This window comes from Miniopterus natalensis, chromosome 12 (genome assembly GCF_054644295.1).
Source record: "Miniopterus natalensis isolate mMinNat1 chromosome 12, mMinNat1.hap1, whole genome shotgun sequence".
Lineage (NCBI taxonomy): Eukaryota > Metazoa > Chordata > Mammalia > Chiroptera > Miniopteridae > Miniopterus > Miniopterus natalensis.
In genome coordinates this window covers 7,047,625-7,069,967 of record NC_142092.1, presented here as the reverse complement: position 1 = coordinate 7,069,967, position 22,343 = coordinate 7,047,625, and the positions used below count along the sequence as shown (strand labels likewise).

The window sequence follows — 22,343 nt, the reverse complement described above, 5'->3', positions numbered from 1 at the left end:
AAGTAGATTTTAGTCCACAGCTGGGTCCTTTCCAAGCAAGCCTAACCCCAGAAGAGGTAGCCACAAGATATGGATTGCTGAACTCTCCAAACCTGGTACTCAGGGCCAGTCATGAACAACATCTGACATTGTCCTCACCAAAGACCCTTCAAAAAGACTGGGAGTCATAGCAGATCTACGTAATACATAGAAACAAACCCAAACAGGCAGGCAAACTGGAGACACAAAAAACAAACCCTAAATGAAAGAACAAGAGATCCAGAAGAAGAGCTAAATGAAATGGAGATAAACAATTTATCAGATATAGAGTCCAGAAAAATGATTGGAAGGTTGCTCAACAGCATGAGAAAAGATATGGAAACTATAAAGGAAATTAAGAATGACATAGTAGAAATAAAGAATACATTGTAAGGAATAAATAGCAGATTAGAGGAACCTAAGGATCAGATCAGCAAATTAGAAGACAGGGTAAAAAAAAAATCATCACTCAATCAGAGATCCAAAAAGAAAAAAAACTATTAAAAAACACAAGGACAGTTTAAGAGAGCTGTGAGATAACATGAAATGTAACAATATTTGAATTATAGGAGGAGACCCAGAAGGTAGAGAAAGTGAACAAGGGATAGAGAACCTGTTTGAAGAAAGAATGACAGAAAACTTCCCTAACCTGGTGAAGGAAAAGTCACACAAGTTCAGGAGGCACAGAGAGTCTCAAGCAAGAAGAACCCAAAGAGGCCCACCCCCAGATACATCATAATTAAAATGTCAAAAATTTAAGACAAAGTGAATCTTAAAGGCAGCAAGAGAAAAGCAAGCTGTTCCCTTATGGGAGGTCCCATAAGGCTGTCAGCTGACTTCTCATCAGAAACTCTAAAGGCCAGAAGGGAATGGCATGAATAATTCAAGGTAATGCAAAGCAAGGATCTGAAACCAAGGCTACTCTATCCAGCAAGACTATCATTCAAGATAGATGGTGAAATAAAGAGCTTCCCAGACAAAAAGAGGCTAAAGGAGTTTATCACCACCAAATCAGCATTGCAAGAAATGTTAAAGGGACTCCTGTAATAAGAACTAGAATGCTTGGTGGGGCTCCCCTGTGAAGCTGTCCGAACAAGGACTTTTATTGCTGGGAGGTCTATATTTATTTATTTATAATTATTTTTATTGTTCAAAATATTACAGATGTCTCTTTTTCTCCCCATTGACCTATTCAACCCCACCCCATCCCCCTCCCCAGTCCCTCACCACACCATTGTCTGTATCCTTGGGTTGTGCACATATGCATGTAAATTCTTTGGTAAATCTCTTCCCCTCCACCCACCCAACCCCCCTCTGCTGGGAGTTTTTTTGATTACTGCTTCAATTTCATCAGTTGTTGTTGGTCTATTCAGGTTTTCTGATTCTTCTATGATCTCACTCATATGTGAAATCTAATGAACAAAGTAAACTGATGAACAAAATAGATCCAGTGACATAAAAGCATGGAATAGACTGACAAATCTCAGAGGGAAGGTGGAGGTGGGTGGATGGACGCAGACAGTAGTGTGGTGAAAGCCTGAGGGAGTGCAGGTATGAGCTAGAAGGGGTAAAGAGAGAATAAAGAGGACATCTGTAATACTTTCAACAATAAAAACAAATTTAAAAAAGAGAAATAATAAAAGTCTATCTGCCGTTTGCTGACAGGGGCTCCTCATGTTCTCTGTATAGTAGAAAGAATCTCAGACTGAACTCCTAGCATCCTACATGATGCTCATGTTTTTATGCTGAGTCAATGTCTGCAGGGAAAACCAGATTTGGTCTTCCTACCAATGGACTGAGACCTGCCTTGTTCATTCACAACTGCACAGTTTAGATACCTCGTTTACATAATTGGGAATTTGGGCAGGAGCTTTTGCTTTGAAAGTCAGTCTCTTCTTTGTCTTGGTGGGGAACAATTTGGGCTGCTACCTAAATCAGTGTTTGCGGGGGTAAAGCTCATTTTGCTCAAATAAATGTTTGTTTCTTTTTTATTGTTTATTAAATTCTAAAATTATTTTTGGTAAGCAGACTAGATCCTAGACAAAGAATTATTGTTATTTAAATTTAATTTATGAACACTAGTGGGAAACTGGAAAATTTGAATATAATGATTATATTAGATAGATATTAGTCATTAGTATGTACTGTATTATTAGTAATTTTATGATTTGAACAATGGCATTATGATTATGTAAAAGGTTCTTATTTTAAGAAAATAAACCCCAAATTATTTAGGAGTAAAGGTACATTAAATCACACATAGATATATATGTATTAGAGAGAAGAACAAGTTGTTAATTGCATTGTAAAAACTACAGTACTCTTGTGTTTCTCCTCTACTCTCTCACTACTACCATACTCATAAAACATCTGACACCAGGTGTGTAGGGATTTTCCCCATACCAAGCAATTTGTGACACAAACCCTGTATTTTAGAATTTAACTCAATTCTGAATATCTACCAAGAGGTAGTATCAAATCCCACAGTCTCAGTCCCACAAGATTCCCCCCACCTCCCCCTTCAGGTGCCAATCACAAGTCCAGGTTGTTACCTTTACTTCAGACCCATTTGCTATAAACCTGAGATTCCCACAAAACCCTCCTTGGTTTTTATTCATTTGCTACAGTGGCTCACAGGACATAGGAGAACAGTTTACTTATTGTTCACCAGTTTATCCTAAACAGACATGGTAAAGAATACAAATGAACACCCGGATGGAAGAGATTCATAAGGCAAGGCCCGTTGGAAAGGCCATGGAGCTTCCATGCTCTCTCTCGGTGAACCACTCTCCCAGCACACCTAAGTTCCCCAACCCTGAAGCTATCTGAACCCCATACCTTTGTGATTTTCATGGAGGCTTTACCACATGAGTATGTTCCATCATTAACTCAGCTTCTAGCCCTCTCCCTTCCTGGAAAATAGGAAATAAGGTTGAAAGTTCCAAAGTTTTAATTATGGCTTGGGCTTTCTGGTGACCAGCCCCAACCCTGGTGCCCACCATGCATGGCCTCATAAAAACAAAATATCCTATTACCTAGGAAATCCCAAAGGATTTAGGGACTCTGCATCAGAAACCAGCATCAAAGTCCAGATGTTAGAACAAAAAAGTTCTTAGTGCTCTTATTACATAAAAAAATACAAGGGTTTTGTTTTAATGCATAACTTCTTTAAGTCTGAAATTATTTAAAAATAATGTTAAAGAAAATAAAAATTTCAATGCTCAAGTCATTTACATAGCTACCCACCTCAACCTCATTTCTTTCTATTTCACTCTTTTTTAGCCACACTTTACCCACACACTTTCTACTTTCACTTTTTTTATCTCTTCACCTCTAATCAGTTTTTTACTCAGTTTAATCTACCATCAGTGCAATAAAGTAACTTTTGCTCTGGCTATGAATAAATATTTGTTGCTCTAAAATGAACATTAATCAATATCTGTTTGCAAACAATTCACATATATTTACTCTAGAATAAGCCTTTCTCATGAAAGCCTGACTGATACACCCAACTGCTTACTTGGCATTAGATTCAAAATAGCAATTTTATGATTTTTACTCATTTTTCACAAATCTGTACTTTCCCCATGTTCCCAAAATGCATCTACACAGTTAAATAAGCCAGATATGGAGATGAGATTCTCAATCGTACTTTCTCCCTCATCTCCCTCCCATACCTAATCCATCCAAACTGTGTCTCCTTGAAATATTTCAAATTCTCCACTTTCCCCACCTCCACTGTCACCACTTAGTCACCATCAACTCCCATTAGGCTTCACGAAATGAATGCCTTACTTGTTTCTGTCACTCATCATTAACCTCTCAAATTTCCTTTCATAAACAGAACAATCTTTTGAAATCAGACACGTGACTGTAAATCCCTCTTACTTTCTAGATGAACATATCTCGTGGCATACCATTGCTCTTAAGTAGATGTGAACATATTTAAACCTTTTTACAGTTCCCCTCATGGGTAACCACTAGTCATCTTTCTTGATTAACTTCTCTTTGGTCTCTGATTTCTACAAACATAGACTTTTCTTCAGTGTATTCAAAAAGTGTGTGCTCTTACATGAAACATGATGTTTACATCATCAAATTATGAGGTCTTATTACCATCTCCTTAGGGAAGTCTCTCTGATAATTATAAAGTATGAAAGAACATATGTGGAATCTAATGAACAAAATAAAGCAATGAGCAAAATAGAATCAGAGGCATAGAAGCATGGAACAGACTGAAATCTCAGAGGGAAGGCAGGGGGTGGGGGTAGGGGTGGGGGTGGGGAGAGATTAACCTAAGAATTTATATGCATATATGCATAACCCAGACAATAGTGTGGTGAAGGCCTGGGGGGAGGGGTGTAGAGTGAAGGGGGTCAATGGGGGGTGGAGGAAAGGAGACATTTGTAATACTTTCCACAATAAATATAAATTTTAAAAAAAGTAAGAAAAGTATTTGGCAATCCAGCTGTAGTGATATTAAAAATACAAAGCTGCAATCATTAAAATACAGTGGTACTGCCCTGGCTGGTGTGGCTCAGTTTTTGGGCGTTATCCCATGCACCAAAAGGTTGCTAGTTCAATTTCCAGTCAGGGCACATGCCAGGGTTTTGTGCTAGATCCCCTGTCGGGGGTGTGCAGGAGGTAGGCAGCTGATTGATGTGCTCTCACATCGATGTTTCTCTGTCTCTCTGTCTCCTTTCCTCTCTCTCTAAAAATCAATGAAAATATTTTTTAAAAAATACTATAAATGAATAGACATAATATCAATGGAACTAATGAGAAACTCCAGAAATTAACCCAAATATTATTTTTCAATAAATGGTGGGGAATACTTGGGTAATATTTAAAAAAAAATTATATTCCTATATCTGTGTTTATACCAGAGAAGTTCCAGATAATTAAACATTTTAATGTGGAAAATAAACTCATAAAAGTGCTAGAAGAATGTGTGAGAAATTCTAAAAAATAATCTCAGGATATGAAGTGTATTTTAAAGTATGATACAAAATCTGGAAGCAAGAGAGAAAATATATGGACATTTTGGCAAAGTAGTCTCTAAATAAAGTCAAAGGACAATTGAAAAAATGGGGAAAATATTTGTAACTCCTATTAAAGGGCTTTACAATTCAACAAAGGTAATGACCAACAATCCATCCAAAAATTAAGAAAGAATTAGACCAGAGAGTTCACAGAGAGGAAATACAAATGAGTATGACACATGCGAAATGAGAGTCAACTTCCCTCCTAACAAGAAAATTAGTATTTAATGTCACAGTTATACATCCATTTTTGGAGAGAAAAAAAAAGTATAAAAGGACACCTATATTTTCAATCTTGTCATGTATCTGTGCTCTAATCTCACCTTTCTTTGAGAAGTTGTTTTATTGATGACTTTCAATAATTATGTGAAGGTAGGTATAAATGGTTTTCCTCATTGCTCTAGGCCTGGCACCAGGCCTATGATCTGGATCATAAACACATATGTTTGATAAATTAGGAAAAAACAAAGTTAATAGTGTGAATGACAAAGGGGTTATGTAATAAACATGACCAACTCAAGGGCTACTTTGGAGGCCTGACAAGCTCAGTGACCATAAGTAGCCACAGGATGGTCTGATTATAAATTCCTGGATGAATGGATCATGACAGGTAGTCATTTCCCAGGCTAAGAGCTTCCCTAGCAAAGATCAGTCTTACCTTATCTGAGCTCTGTTCATTGTCCTTATGCATCTAAGGTAATATACCTTAGAAATTTCAGAGTAATCTTCATTTTCAGGCCCTTAAAGGCACAACCACTGGCACCAGAAGACAAGACCACAAAGTTCCTCAGTATTGTTTGGTTGCCCGCATATCATCTCCATATACTCTTGAAGTTAAACATTAACTACAGTGTACCCACCAGTGTAAAAAAAGTATGTATCTTTCTATTTTGCTTTTTATCTAATCCTAGAGATTTCCCCACTTTGCTTTCTTTCACCTTCTTAATCTACTACCAATGGATTTCATGTAATCTTTTTTATGATTTCTCCTTTTATTCTAATGTATAAAACAAACTGCAAAATTACCATTCTCTGAAACAATTTCTCAATCCATTGAGATCTTGCTTCTGTGGGCATGTTCTCATAACTTTGGCTCAAATGAACTCCTATAACATTTTTCTATAGATTTGGCTGATCTTTCATCAATAATAACAATAAAAACTAAGAACCTCTTTAAAGACTTCTTGAAGTAGGATTACCTGGAGAAAATAAAGTATGCCACTCTCCCTTTTCAGCTACAGTGAATCCTCACAGCAGTCACCTTCATACACACATTTCCTGTCTGCTGGAATAACTTTTTTGAGCAGTGCTGACCATTTCACAAGAGAGAAAATAAAAAAGAAACAAGTTAGAGAGAAAAAATCTATGAAGACAAAAGGTGTAAAATAATAAAATTCAAAAGAGAAAAGTAAATATATAAATGTACCACAACCCAAAATGTAAGAATGAGGGTAAAAGTATAATATAATGCTGAGAGTTAAAAGCAGAAAACAGCCCAGAACACTAATCAAGAAGATTGTTATAGCAAATATTATGCGTCAACTTGATCGTGCCAATGGATAACCAGATAGTTAGTAAAATGTGATTTCTGTGAGGGTGTTTCCAGAAGAGATTAGCATTTGAATCAGTGGACTGAGTAAAGAAGACCGCTCTCACCAATGCTGGTGGGCATCATCCAGTCCACTGAGGGCCTGTGTAGAACAATAAAGTAAAGATAAGAATAATGTGTTCTCTTGCTTGAGCTGGAACACCAATTTCCTGACTTTGAACATCTGTGCTCCGGGTTCCAGGGCCCTCAGACTAAGACTAGGACTTAATTCATTGACTTCCTCCCAACTTTTGATTTGAACTGGAACTACACCAACTTACCTGGGCATCCGGCTTGCACACCAATGCTCTTGGGACTTCTCAACCTCCATAATTGCTAGAGCCAATCCCTCATAATAAGTCTCTTTCTGCATATCTCTATGTATATTATTGGTTCTGTTTCTCTGGAGAACCACAACTAATACAAAGGTTAACAAAGTAAGACAAAAACATTTAGAGCACAAAATAAGAGATTCCAAGATGGCAGCAGATTGAGTGGAAACTCCACTGACACTCTCCCAGGACCACAGTGGAATTACAACTAAAATATAGAAAAACCATCCTGAAAAATCAACTGCAACTGAAGATGAGCTGGAGAGCACCCTCATAACCAAGGACGTAAAGTGGAGACTGCACAGAGACTGGTAGGAAGTGAGGGGGTGCGAGAGGGCTGGCTGGGCTCCCACAAGCAGCAGCTGAAGGTCCATAAGGATATCTCAGCTCTAGGGGGTTCCCACTGAGAACTCTGGGGTCTAAATCCCAGGCTGGGCTTCCCAGCCCAGAGCACCAGAACTGAGAAAGATGCTCACATAACATCTGGCTGTAGAAAAGAACCAGGTTTCTGTCTGCCAGGGAGAGATGGCTAAAAATGCAGGCACACTCTTAAAGGGCCGATGTACAAAGTTTTGTGTGCAGACACTCACATTGAGCTGCAGCAGAGGGAGGGCAGAGTGGACCAGAGAGGTGTGAGAAGAATCTGGGCTTTGGGGCTCTGGAGACAGAGCTCAGAGGTAACTTCTGTGCTGAGTCATTCCCTCAGACTGCAGAGGACATCTATATCAGGCAGACTTTTGCCAGTCAGGCAGTTTTCGGATGGAGGGAAGCAATTGCCCTACCCACTGGAAAACCTCTTGTCTCACCCTGTGGAGTTTACCCATTTCTTGAGGCTCATTAAGAGACTAAGATCAATCAGCCTGCAGGCAAAGGCAGACCTCTGGGAGCTTTGAGTCTTTGCCTGATCTGCTTCTGGACCAGGGCCTTGGAAAAGCAGACTTTGGAATGCATCTTGGTCCTGTCCAAATGCACCCAGCCCCAACAGAAGGAATAACATGCCATCCCAGCAGAGGGAACCACAAGCTGCGGGATGTTGATAGCTCCAAACAGGGTACTCAAGGCCAGTCACAAAGAATGTCTAATATTGGCCTGCACCAGAGACTCTCCAAAAAGACTGAGTGTCCTAGCAGATCCACCTAATACATAGAAACAACCCAAATAGGCAGCCAAAATGGGGAGACAAAAAAATAAGCTCTAAATGAAAGAACAAGAGAAGTCTCCAGAAAAACAGCTAGATGAAGAGGAGATAGGTGATCTATCAGATATGAAGTTTAGAATACTGATGGTAAGGATGTTCAACAGCATGAGAAAAGATATGCAAACTATGAAAAACGACCAGTCAGAAATGAGGAATGACATAGCAGAAATAAAGATTACTTTTGAAGGAATAAATAGCAGATTAGAGGAAGCTGAGGACTGGATTAGTGAATTAGAAGACAAGGTAAAAAAAATCACTCAATCAGAGATCCAAAAAGAAAAAATAATTAAAAAACAGGAGAACAGTTTAAGGGAGCTGTGAGACAACATGAAATGCAACATTATTTGCATTATAAGAGTGCCAGAAGGGGAAGAGAACAAACAAAGGATGCAGAATTTGTTTGAAGAACTAATGGCAGAAAACTTCCTTAACCTGGTGAAGGAATAAATCACATAAGTTCAGGAGGCACCAAGAGTCCCAAACAAGAAGAACCTAAACAGGCCCACACCCAGACACATCATAATTAAAATGTCAAAAATTCAAGACAAAGAGAATCTTAAAGGCAGCAAGAGAAAAGCAATCTGTTACCTACATCGGAGCTCCCATAAGAGTGTCAGCTGACTTCTTATCAGAAACTCTAAAGGCCAGAAGGGAATGGCATGAAGTATTCAAGGTAATGCAAAACAAGGATCTGAAACCAAGGCTACTCTATCCAGCAAAGGTATTCAAAATAGATGGTGAAATAAAGAGCTTCCTAGACAAAAAAAAAAAAAAAAAAAAATACTAAAGGAGTTTATCACCACCAAACCAGCACTGCAAAAAATGTTAAAGGGACTGCTGTAATAATAAGAAATAGAGAGAATGAGAAACATAGGCATAAAGAATTAAAGTGACAATAAATAACAACCTATTAATAATAACCTTAAGGACTTTAAGGGAGAGATCAACAGCAATACAGTCATAGTCAGGGACTTTAACAACCCCCTGACTCCACTGGATAGACCTAAAAAAGTCAACACAGAAACAGTGACTCTAACCGTCACACTAGATCAGATGGATTTAACTGACATTTACAGAACATTCCACCCCAAAGCTGCAGAATATACATTCTTCTCAAGTGCACATGGGTTATTCTCAAAGTCAGACTACATGTTAGGACACAAAACAAGTCTCTAAATTCAAGAAGTTGGAAATCATATCAAGCATCTCATATCATAACAGCATGAAATTAGAAATCAACTACAGTGAAAACACTCAAAAACATTCAAACACATGGAGGCTAAATAGCATGTTTTTAAACAATGAATGGGTTACCAATAAGATCAAGAAGGAAAATAAGCCCGGCCAGGCATGGCTCAGCAGTTGAGCGTGGACCTAGGATCCAGGCAATCGGGGTTCGATTCCCTGTCAGGGCACATGCCCAGGTTGCAGGCTTGATCCCCAGTCAGGGGCATGCAGGAGGCAGCTGATCAATGACCCTCTCATCATTGATGTTTCTATCTTTCTCTCTCCCTCTCTTTTCCTCTTTCTGAAATCAATAAAGATATATTAAAAAAAACACACAACTTCTTGGAAACAAATGAAAATGAACAGACACCTTAAAATCTATGGGACCCAGTGAAAGCAGTCCTAAGAAGGAAGTTGATAGCGCTACAAGTGTACCTCAAAAAGCAAGAAAAATTTTTAGTAAACTATCTAACCCTACAACTTAAAGAATTAGGAAGCTCCCTTGTGAAGCCATCTGGACCAAGGCTTTTGTTTGCTGGGAGTTTTTTCATTACTGCTTCGATTCCATCAGTTGTTATTAGTCTATTCAGGTTTTCCAATTCTTCCTGATTCAGTTTTACATGGCCTCACTCATATGTGGAATCTAATAAACAAAATAGACTGAGGAGCAAAATAGATCCAGAGACATTGAAGCCTGGAATGGACTGATGAATCTCAGTGGGAAAGTGGAGGTGGGGGAGTGGGTGGGGAGAGATTAATCAAAGAGCTTACATGCATATATGCATCACTCATGGACACAGACAGTAGTGTGGTGAAGGCCTGGTGGGGAGTGCAGATAAGGTGTGGAGGGGATCAATGGGGGAAAAAAGGGGACATCTGTAGTACTTTCAACAATAAAGATAAATTTTTTTAAAAACCACAAAATGATTTAGATAAATTTTTTTGTTTATTTAAATGTGTCTGTTCTCCCACTCAAATAACCACTAAAATAATCAAAGCTTTACAGTCTTCTCAAAGCTTCTTTCTGTCATTTACATCTGCATTCTATGTAGTTTCCACCACTTGTACATTTCACCTTTACAGCAAACTAAAACCTAGGCCATCTCTTCTAGTACTGGGCATCTCTGAGCAATAAGACCCCAGCTCTGGGCAGTGATATGTCTCAAACACATCACTAACCAGGTTATAAACCAGTTTCATGTTTGAATATAGATTTTTAAATCCTAAATAAAAAATTAACAAATTAAAACTTGAAACCAAGTGGCTCAAAAACGAAGATTTGTATTGGAAGATATCTATTAAATAACTGATCAATTTATTAAGTCCAAAAAAATCTGTATCATCATTTTAAATGTTGAACATCATGTATAAAATCCAATGTGTATTTGTGATCAGAAATCATTCATGTAAGAAGATGCACTTCATTAATGTGTAAAAATTGGTATGTACTTCAAACTCAGAGCCTTATTTATGTCATCGTATTTATGAATGTCTAGAATTTGCCCTTATTATAAGGAGAATAGTAGCGACCGCTCCTCTTTGCAAGCATAATACAGTCAACCGCTCCTCTTTGCAAGCATAATACAGTCTCCTTCTCCTCAGACTCAGTAAGGCTCTGGGCCTCAGGGAACCACTGCTACCAACAGGGTTGCAGTCAACCCCTAAAGTGTTTGGGGGCAGAGAAAGGGATAGAATTTGTGTAGAAGCGATCCTTTTAGATTCAGGAAAAAACCTGCTAAATATATTTTTACCATAGTCATTTAACATCACTAACATAGTAGAAACTGATAAAATCTTAAAGTACATTGTTGAGCATAAAAACTAAAGATGAAGAAGCACACATTGCTTTCTGCAGATGATAAAAATTTATGCCTGGAACACTCAAATCAAACCAACTAAACAACTATTAAAACTAATATAAGTGTTCTGGTCAATGTAGAAATAGCAATAGCTTTCAGAAATATGTCAAAAATAAAAATAAAAATATAGAAAAACTTGATTTATATGAACAGCATTTGTATGTGTATGTGTGCATGTAAATAAAACATGTTACTACAAGTCTAACAGACTAAGGCCATCTTCCCTCAAACTTAGTTTTATCCACCTATAAAATAAAGATAATACAAGAATTGTAGTGAGGATGAAAGAAAACACACCTGACTAGGTAGTCAATAAATGGCAACTATTATTAATATGCACTTAAGATTTCCAGAAATGAGGCTACATTAAAGTTGAAAACTTTTTATACTTTGCTTAGCATTTTTCATTTTATTAAACTACAAAAAATTATCATTAACATTTCTTTCTTTTTTTTTTTTTTGGCTTAAACAGAAGACATTTATTTCTCAGTTTTAGAAGCTAGAGTCCAAGGTTAGGGGGTCAGCAAATTCAGTTCTTGGTGAGGGCTCTTTGACCAGATTGTAGACAACTTTTTTTCCCCCCCTGTGTGCTTACATGACCTTTCCTTGTTGTAAGCTCATGGAAAGAGAGAGCTCGAATGTCTCTTCTGTTTTTTTTTAATCCTCACTTTTTTTTTTTAATCCCTACCCGAGGATATATTTTCCATTGCTTTTCAGAGAGAGTGTAAGGGAGAGAGAGAGAGAGAGAGAGAGAGAAGCTTCAATGTGAAAGAGACACATGGATTGGTTGCCTCCTGCATGCACCCAAACTGGTGCCAGGGATGGAGGCTGCAACTGAGATATGTGCCTTTGGCCGGAATCAAACTCGAGACCCTTCAGTCCCTGGGCTGACACTCTAACCACTGAGCCTCATTAACATTTCTTGAACCAGCACCTGTGCTAGGGGGGCACATGTTTTATTTCACTTAATTCTCCAAATAACCTCACATTTCATCCGTTTTCTATCCCTGGTATTATTCTTTGCTCTGAAATCTCTCTTGTCTGGTATTAACACTATTGATTAGTGTTAGCATATAATTCCCCCAATCATCTACTTTTAAATTATATTTCTATTTATAGCATATGTTTTATAGGGAGTATATAGTTGGTTTTCAATTTTATCAAATCTGACAAATCTTTTTTAAATGGGGAATTTGGACTATTTTATACTTAGGTTTAAAGTAATAATTTTGCTATTGGTTTTCAGTTTTCCCCATCTGTTCTTTTTCCATTTTTCTGCCTTCTATTGGATTACTTTTTTAATGCATTAGTACACAGTGCGAATTTATTATCTAGAATATAAGAAACAAGTTTTAAAGATAATAATATCCTAGGCCAGTTAATTAATTAAGTTAAATAACTTCAGGTCTACTTATTGTACCAGAGTAAAAATCTATTATTATTCCCATTGCCTAAATCAGTATGTCTCCAAATGTGTTTGATTTGTATGTAGAGAATGTTCACCTCACAAGTAGTAGCTCCTGGTCTCACTAGTACTAACACTACTTCTATAGATGAAAATGGCAACTAAGTTTCCCTTGAGTGGGCTGGGAGACTGAGGTGGTGCCCTTACCAGAACTAGACCACCACTGCCATTCGTGAAGGCTTGATTGCCCATAGTCATCCACCCACCAGTCCCCTCCCCCCATTTCTGAGGCTTGCCTTAGTGCATGGACAGGCAGATGGTAAGAATATGAGTGTGAATAATGGATCTTAGAACCCTTAAGGAGAAAGAGCAACAGAAGATCAAGTTCACCAGCTGATAACTAGACCATTCTGGTTTTGTCCCTTCCTTTCCATCATTTCATCTCCTTTCATTTAGTCTCCTTTCAAATCTGGATTAATGCAGTAGTCACTGAGCTCTCTTTAATTGTCTGTCCAGGGCTCCACATAGCAGCCAAGTGATTCTGCGGGCTACACCAGCTTATAGTGTTAGACACACACACACACACACACACACACACACACACACACACACACGAGGCTTGTTAGTCACAGACCCTCTAAAGAAACTGCTGAAGCTAGACTGTCCAACATAATAGTCACATGTGGTTACTGAGCATTTGAGAGGTGACTGGTCTAAATTAGGATGCTCTCCAAGTGTAAAATATGCCCCAGATGTCAAAGATTTAGTAATGAAGATGTAAATATCTCAATGTTTTATATTTGTTACTTGTTGAAATAATAGTATTTAGAAATATTGAAGTAAATAAAAAACATTATTAAAAAAAGTTAGCATAACCTAATTTAAAATATTAAGTACACATAATAAACCAAGAAAAAGCTTAGATCAGGTCTATAGTCATAAAAATTTAGAAAATGTATCCACATTTCACTTTAAGTTTTTTAAATTATCAGTAAAGAATGATGAATTCTTCTGGAACAATAAAATTATGAAAAAAGAATAAAAGTGAGGAAGATCATTCTTACTAAATACAGAAATTCTAATAAATAATTGGGTTTAATAAATAAAAGTGTGGTAACCAAATCAAAATAGACATATTGATACACATGAACAAAATTTGTAGAAATAGACTATAACGTACTTTAAAAACTTTCTGCATGATAAATATTGCATTTCAAATAAATGAGAACAAACCTGGCCTTTCAAGAAGTGGCATACAGATAAGTATATTAAGTTTTATCCCTATCATATGTGAAGGCCAATACAAATTAGAGATAAAATAGGTATTTGCATAGATATTCTAAACCTATAAGCAATAGAATAAAGCATGTGTTTCTGTTTATTTAATCTTTAAATGTACAAGACGATATTGAAGGCAGAAAAAAGTAAAATGATGAAGAGATACAGTAACAAAAATGTAAAGTTCTACATGTTAGAACATCATAATTAAATTTAGAAGATGATAGCAAAGTAAGGAAATATCTGGTGTTTATATATATATTTACATACTCATATATTAGACAAACAATTATTACATTTGTTATATAAAAACTGAAAGCAGAAGACACACACCCCAGTAGAAAAAGGGTCAGAGTATAAATAAGATATTCACAAAATAATTTTTCAAAAAGGTGTACAAAGGATAATCACCCTCATGTCAAACTAAGAAATACAACTTTTAAAAATGCAACATGAAAAAGTACAGTATGATTATTTACCTAGCATATTTAAAATGTTTAAAAAATAATTCTAATTTTTCTGCATTGGAAATGTAAGAAATGAAACACTATCATAATCTAATTTTGGAAGTTATGATTGAGGCATTTTTCTCTGGAGTAAACTTTGTGATACAGAACAAAACCTTAAAACACCAATAATGTAACCCAGATATTTTATTTCTAAGAATTTATTATAAAATGAATAAAAACATAGATACCAGGATAGTAATTACTGAGTTGTATATTAAAAATAGTAATGATTTAAGATCCATCTATAGGTTATTCTAAGAATGATGCAGCTGTCACTACGCTGGTGCAGGTATTGAATGATTGTCTGATATACTGTGATATGAAAGAAACATTAATATACAGTCTAGACAATCCAATTCCATCTACAAGGTCTGCAATGGTGAGCCTATAATACGTTAGGGCATGCAACCTTATCTATTAAGAACTATTCAGTGTCCATGAACTGACATTGACATGGTTTAGAGAGCTACACATTGTCTCTTGGGCTCCCAAGCCTACCTTCTATTATCCTGTCTCCTTTAAAAAGAGTAGCAGACTAAGATGAAAGAAAAATAGAACTGACCCTATATCCCAATTGTGCCAAAAAGCAAGTATTCTCGTACAGTTCTCCTTTGATTACTGCTTTGCTCTCAACAGCAGGGTATCATTCTTTAACTAAAAAACATATGCTGCATAAACCTGCAAAGTGCTTTTCATATTATGCCATTAGATGAGACAAAATATAGGGAAAGGAAACTAAAAGATCATGAAATGATGAAATCAATTAAAACAAACAAAAAATACATAAAGGGGAGAAACGGAGCCTGCTGACATCTCTGTTCCCACATGAATGCATTTCATACAACACAGTGTAAAATAATGCCTCTGCTCAGAGCTGCCAAGGTGTAGGAAACGGACTCTCTAAATCACCTCATGCCACTCGTGCTAGTCTCTGAAGATTTCCCTGTAACCTGCAGTGAGAAGCAAGCAGGAGGACGTCTGGATAGGCACAGAGGTTTCTGGCAGAGATTTCCTGCATCGCTCAGCCCCAAGTCCACTCAGGAGCCAGTGGCAGCCAAAGGTGTAACTCTGGTGCTAAATAGAGAGAATTCAAGGGTAGGAAAGATAGTCACTTCTCTCTTCTGCTAGGATAGAAAGAAGCCTCTTAGGGGACATGAAAGAGAAAAAGAAACATGCAACATAAGTCTGCCTTTACTTTTTATCAGCTTCAGGACACATATGAAAACATGTTTTTGAAATCAGGTACTTACTGGTCATAAAACACCTCTGGACTTGGACCATAACGAAAATAATTCCATTGCTCATCTTGATCGTGAGCATATGTAAACACTGGGAAAAACCCACTAATGACAAGGTCCCCGTCCTTGTGGAAACCTGGTTTTATTCTCAAAAAGCATAAGAGTTGTTCCCACTGGCACACAGAGACAGGAAGGTACAGGAGCAAGAGGAGGAAAAGCAGAGAGGGCATCACAGGCATTTTCACCTCGCAGGGAAAAAAAGAAAAATATAAAACTTGAAAGAAGACTGTGGTTGCCTGAGGAGCTAGCAGACCTTAGCCAGAGAAGAAAGCATCACCCCAGTGCAAATGCCTAAGAGCCTGCCCTCCACACAAACACTGCGCTGTGCATGCTGTGGTGTCAGACTTAGGTGGTGAGAGGTGCACAGAAAGGTATATAGAGAGTTCATGGAGAAAGTCTGCACCCTAATTGTGGGTTAGAGACACTTCTTGGCTTGGATTCCCTTTGCTCCATCCAGTGGAATCCCTTCCTCTTGTTCCAGCTCTGGGGCACCTTCTTGCCTCAGGCATAGCACCTGAGCCAAGACACTTGTTTTCCAGCCAAGTGAAGAACACAGTGGAAAACATGTTGATTGCTTTCTCTATTTTGGGCCCTAACAATGTGTCAGGACTCTAGGGTCCCCCTGTCCTGGAATAACAGATCTGTACAAATGAGGCTATTACCAGGTGCAATGCGTGGGCAGCTTTTGCATGAGATGAAAATTGTGTGAGGTGCAAAAGTCAGAAAGGTTAATGTCAGGGGCAGCCAATGACTTACACTGAGTTCCTTGCCTATATAAACACTTTGAGATGACTGGAAAGTTTGTATTTAAGTAAAAAGTTTATGTCATTTGTCGCTAAGGATTGATTTTTTTCTTGTCAACACACATTCAAACTGTTCTCTGAGATTTACTCACTGTTATCATCATGGCAATTGTTAAAGTGATCAGGCCATGAAGTCATAGCCGTGCTTTGAGCAGACCTGAAATGTATTAAAAATAGTGTACATGAGAGAAAGAAATCTAACTTGAGAGTAGGTGATTATGTGACAAGGAGAATTTCGTAGTTAAGTCAGTAAGCGCTTTGAGTCCTCGTGTTAAGTTGTGAAAGAGACAAGGCTAAGTAACTGTAGAGGAATGTGGTTGGGTTGGTGTGCGTGGAGGGTAATGACAGGGCGATGGGCGAGTGGGGAGAAGGCAGACAGAGAGACCTATGAAGACAAGACGACCCCTCTCACCTGTGCTGCCCGTCACCCTGCCTGTGAGCACACGCGTTACTGTCTGTCTTGCTTCGGTTACATGCATGTTTACAATCCTCATTTTACCATAATCTCATGGAGGCACAGACTGGGTCAAATGAGCATTCACATTTCTTAAATGTCGTATGCTCTTTCCCCTAGAGCCCTTGTTAAATATTTTATGGACAGTATTGAAATATGTATTGTTATTGAACAGATAATATAATATTTAATCCTCCAGACTAACTAGTCAGTGTTTATTTTCAATAAACTGAGAGGTTTGGGCTTGGTCAGTTAGTCAATGATAACATCAGGCCAGTGGTTCTCAGTCAGGGGTGATCTTACCTCCTGAGGACACTTGGCAGTGTCTAGAGATATTTTAGTTTTTATAAGTTTGGCTGGTGGGGTGGAACCAGGGATGCTCTGAATATCCTACAATGCACAAAACAGTCCCTGACAACGAAGCATTATGCAGCCCACAATGTCAATAGAGCTGAGGTTGTGAAACTCTGACATGTTCACTCAGTGATGAGCTGACAATAAAATAAATTTCAGCTTAAAAAGTCTAAAATTAAAAATTGTTTTGTACGTTTATTTAGGAATCTTTAGAATTTGGTTATGAATGCTGCTAATAAAGATAAACTAGTTAAGCAGAATTTATTTTAAAACTAAACTAAACTAAAATCTCTCATTTATCTCACCAAGCAAGAATATGCATTTCTTATTGGAAGATTTGAAACAAGAGGTGTTTGTTTGTTTTGCCATTTGGAATAGCAAAGTAGTTAGTTTAAGAGTAGGCCTTGAATATAGAGACTAGGTCAGAAAAGCTACTCACTCAATTATCTAAATAAAGTTGGGTAAAGAAATTGGTCAAGTCATTCTGATAAATATGCATTTTAATAAAGTCTGTATTTTCACAGGATTTAGTCAAGATCTTTTTCTTCTGAAAGCATCCACTTCTCTTCCAGATTATATGTATTTTAAAGTAAATGAAACCTTTGACAGGTCTCTCATTAACCTTTGGTGCCATGCCAAGTGCTCTGCATTCAGCAGTAATCTACACTATAATGTTTCTTTGTATAAAATTGAGAAGATATTTATTTGAAAAACATGTTCCTTTTTAAAATTTAATTTGATTTCTGCTTTTCTATCAAATTTGTTCTTTTTCTGTATTGTTTTGTCTTCCTCATAATTTCCTCAGCAGAGAACAACTTTGAGTCATAAATGTATCCATTTATCAGATGTTTAGAGATTTGAGGGGGACTTGATTTCAAACTTTAGAAAAATGTTACAAAACCCTTAACTACTCCAAACTTAAATATTCTAATCTGATTATTGTAGTTTGCATACTAATCAAGAAATAAATAAACTTTAAGTGTTTAGCCTCTTGGTTAGGTGTTTGCTTGTTGCACTATTGATTAGCTTAACCGATCATGGCTTAATGTAATGAATATGATGAGTTTCCAGTGGGTCAAAAGGATGAAGGAGCTTAGGACCCAGGAAAGGGGGCCCCACACTCCCTGCCTGGAGTGGCAGGGCATCTGAAGTGAGGACCGCTCACTTTCACGGAGCATCAAGAAGGCAGCAACTCCAAGGCCCTGTGAAGACCTTTGCAGCATATCTTGCATTTCATTTACCATAGCTCTGTAAAACACCACCCAAACTTAATGGCTTAAAACAACAACCCTTATGAGCAACAGGTAGCTGGCACAAAATAAATATCAGACACAAGTTGCCAATGTCACAGTCTGCAACACTGCAGAAGCCAGTCCCCTGCCTCTGAATGGCTATGCAAATTTGAGCATGAATGTGCTACTTAGGGGTTGACAAGATGGACCTGTCAGAGGGCTTTTACCTCATTCACTATGTGTCCTCGGGATCCAGGAGAGGACACCTCCCACCCACCTACACCACCCACAGGAAGAAAAAGGCTGATATTGAGAACCTGTTAGAAGAAATAATGACAGAAAACTTTCCTAACCTGGTCAAAGAAAAAGTCACACAAGTTCAGGAGGCACAGAGAGTCTCAAGCAAGAAGAACCCAAAGAGGCCAACACCCAGGAACAGCATAATTAAAATGCCAAAAATCCAAGACAATGAGAGAATCTTAAAGGCAACAAGACGTAAGCAAGCTGTTACCTACAAAGGAGCTCCTTTGTAGGTAACAGCTGATTTCTCATCAGAAATTCTATGGGGTCAGGAGGGAATGGCATGAAGTATTCAAGGTAATGCAAAACAAGGATCTGAAACCAAGACTACTCTATCCAGCAAGGTTATCATTCAAAACAGATGGTAAAATAAAGAGCTTTCCAGACAAAAAAAGGCTAAAGGACTTTATCACGACCAAACCAGCATTGAAAGAAATGTTAAAGGGACTGCTGTAATAAGAAGTTGAAATAGAGGGAATGAGAAACATAGACATAAAGAAATAAAATGGTAATAGATAAGTACCTATCAATAATAACCTTAAATATAAGTGAATTAAATGTTCCAATAAAAAACCATAGGGTAGCTGAATAGGCAAGAAAACAAGACCCAAATATATGCTGAGTCTTGAGACCCTCCTTAGAATAAAAGACTCACAGGGCCTGGGGAAAAACAGAAACCAAAAAAAAAAAAAGCACACTTCTGGAGGACTTTAAAGGAGAGACCGACAGCAATACAGTCACAATAGGGGTCTTTAACACTCTACGACTTTACTGGGTAGATCTTCCAGACAAAAAATCAACAAGGAAATAGAGACTTTAAATGACACACTAGATCAGATGGATTTAATTGACATTTACAGTATATTTCACCCCAAAACTGCAGAATATACATTCTCCTAAAGTGCACATGGGACATTCTCAAAGACAGACCACATGTTAGGACACAAAACAAGTCTCTACAAGTTCAAGAAGATTGAAATCATATCAAGTATCTTCTCAGACATTTATTTACACAATGGCATACTAAGTACTTGTAAAAACAAAGGATCCCTAACTCTTTGAGACAGCATGGTGGGACCTGGAGAGTATTACGCTAAGTGAAATCAGACAGTCAGAGAAAGACAAGTGTCCCATGATCTTACTCATATGTGGAATCTAATGAGCAAAATAAACCAATGAACAAAATAGATCCAGAGACATAGAAGCATGGAACAGACTGATGAATCTCAGAGGGAAGGCTGGAGTGGGGTGGGTGGAGAGAGATTAACATAAGAATTTATATACATATATGCCTAACTCACAGACACAGACAATAGTGGAGTGAAGGCCTGGGGGGAGGGGTACAGGGTGGAAGGGATCAATGGGGAAAAAAGGGAACATATGTAATACTTTCAACAATAATGATAAATTTAAAAATATATTAAATCCTTATATCCCTCAATTAAGATATATAAGTTCAGATGAATTTTATGATTTTATATTTGTTTGTCAGAAGAAAGCACATAAACATATGATAATAAGTCCTAATAAAAATTATAAATCTGTGTGCTGTGTCAATGATTAGAAAAAAGATAGAAAATGAAATTTGATAAGTGAAGGATTGCTTCAATACTTTTTGTTTAAGACTAGTGTCTAGGTCAAAATAGTAGATAAAGGTAAAGAAAAAAAGGGTTACTATGCATATAATGAAGGACTAAACTTAACAATAGATTTAATCTAAATTGAACACATCAAAGTTAATATTTATATTCACAAAACTTGATGATGCGTTATTGACATTTCACTCGATTACTATATGGTTGCAAGATGAAGGACTAATAAGCCAGGATTAAATATGACAATATAGCATTGTATGATCTGCATGCAAAAGATGTGGTTTATTTTTATGTTTATCTTTTTTTTTCAGAGACAGAGATAAATATTCATAAATGCGAAAATTTGGTCTTTTCTCTTAAGCCTTGCAGGGTATTCCTATCTGGCCTTATTAAAATAATATAACATTTGGGAGCAAAGATACAGCCTAGTATCCCAGCACTGGAAGTCAGGATGGAGAATATCTCCACAGCCACCATGACCTTCCCCTTGGAGCTATGGTACACAGGTAGGAAGGTAATCCAAACACTACAGAACATCAGCATGCTGAAGGTCAAAAACTTGGCTTCATTGAAGGTGTCAGGCAGGTTCCTGGCCAGGAAAGCCAAGATGAAGCTCACTAGGGCCAAAGAGCCCATGAATCCCAGGGCACAGTAGAAGGCAATGACAGAGCCTTTATTGCACTCGATGATGAGGTGTCCATACTCAGAGTGCGCATCAGTATCAATGAATGGAGGGGCAATTCCAAGCCAAATTCCAGAGAGAGTTGCTTGGATAAAGAAGCAGATGAAAATGACTGAGCTAGATATTCTTGATCCCCCAAACCACCTAGTCTTTCTCCCTGGTGTTGTGGCCTTGAAGGCCAAAAGTACAATGATAGTTTTTGCTAATATGGTTGAAACAACCACAGTGAACATGATTCCAAATATTATCTGTCGGAGGATACAGGTGGCTGTGTTGGGTCGGCCAATGAAGAGTAAGGAGCAGAGGAAACACAGGAAGAGGGAGATGAGGAGAATGTAGCTGAGAGTCCTGTTATTGGCCTTAACTATGGGGGTGTGTCTGTGCTTCACAAAGACCCCAAGAACCACAACTGTGAGGACAGAAAAGCAAAGAGCTACGCTGGCCAGTGCTGTCCCCAGTGGATCTTCATAAGCCAGGAAGGTTACAGCCTTTGGGAGGCAGTGATTCCTCCCACTGTTTGGATACTGGTCATCTGGGCATTTTGTACAATCATCAGAATCTGGGGGGAAAAAGAGCAGAGACTCATTGCCTAAGGATCTGCAGTGCTTCCTTTTTGCACAGAACTGAAAAATGATCATTTTTGCCAATTTAGGTCACACTTTTGCTCCATACTCAAAAAACTTTCAGGATGCTGTGAATGCACTAATTCCAGTTTAGCCATGTCCATACCTTTCTTATTTTTTGTATGGAAATATGATTTCTTCTCATCTTTGGCATAGAAGTTTGTACTATAATTATTTTTTGGCAGTGAAACTATTATACTCTTCAAGAAATTTCAAATATCTATTTTCCAGGCTATACCCTAAAAGCATTAATTTTACACAGGAGCTTTAACTGTTTCTGGTATAAATGTTGTAATGACCATGACATAAATGCATTTTTACATAAGCATCTCAAACTCTCATTAGATTGCCCATGAGATATTAAGTTGCACTGCTAAAAACCACGATCTTTCACTTCTCACAAAAAACAAATCTATTAGTGAATTCTATTGCCTCTCCCATCAAAATATTTTCTGATATCAATCATTTCTTATCATTTCCACTTTTCATATCTGATCCAAAATACTTTGTATCTTTAACTGAATTATGGTAATATTGTGAACTGAC

The 22,343-nt window shown here is 37.6% G+C and overlaps 2 protein-coding genes across 2 annotated transcripts in view; both read right to left on the bottom strand.

Moving 5' to 3' along the window:
- The window catches only part of LOC107538160 (vomeronasal type-2 receptor 116-like), a 39,505-nt gene extending 32,484 nt beyond the window's left edge, over nucleotides 1–7,021 (bottom strand). Inside the window, exon 1 of the mRNA XM_087823149.1 lies at nucleotides 6,930–7,021. Coding sequence (XP_087679275.1) covers nucleotides 6,930–7,021 — 92 coding nt within the window. The remainder of the gene's footprint in view (nucleotides 1–6,929) is intronic.
- Nucleotides 7,022–20,819: 13,798 nt separating this feature from the next.
- On the bottom strand, nucleotides 20,820–21,812 carry LOC148091762 (vomeronasal type-2 receptor 116-like). Its single transcript, XM_087823148.1, has one exon. It carries the CDS (start codon nucleotides 21,810–21,812, stop codon nucleotides 20,820–20,822), a length of 993 nt encoding a protein of 330 aa, XP_087679274.1.
- Nucleotides 21,813–22,343: the final 531 nt, after the last annotated feature.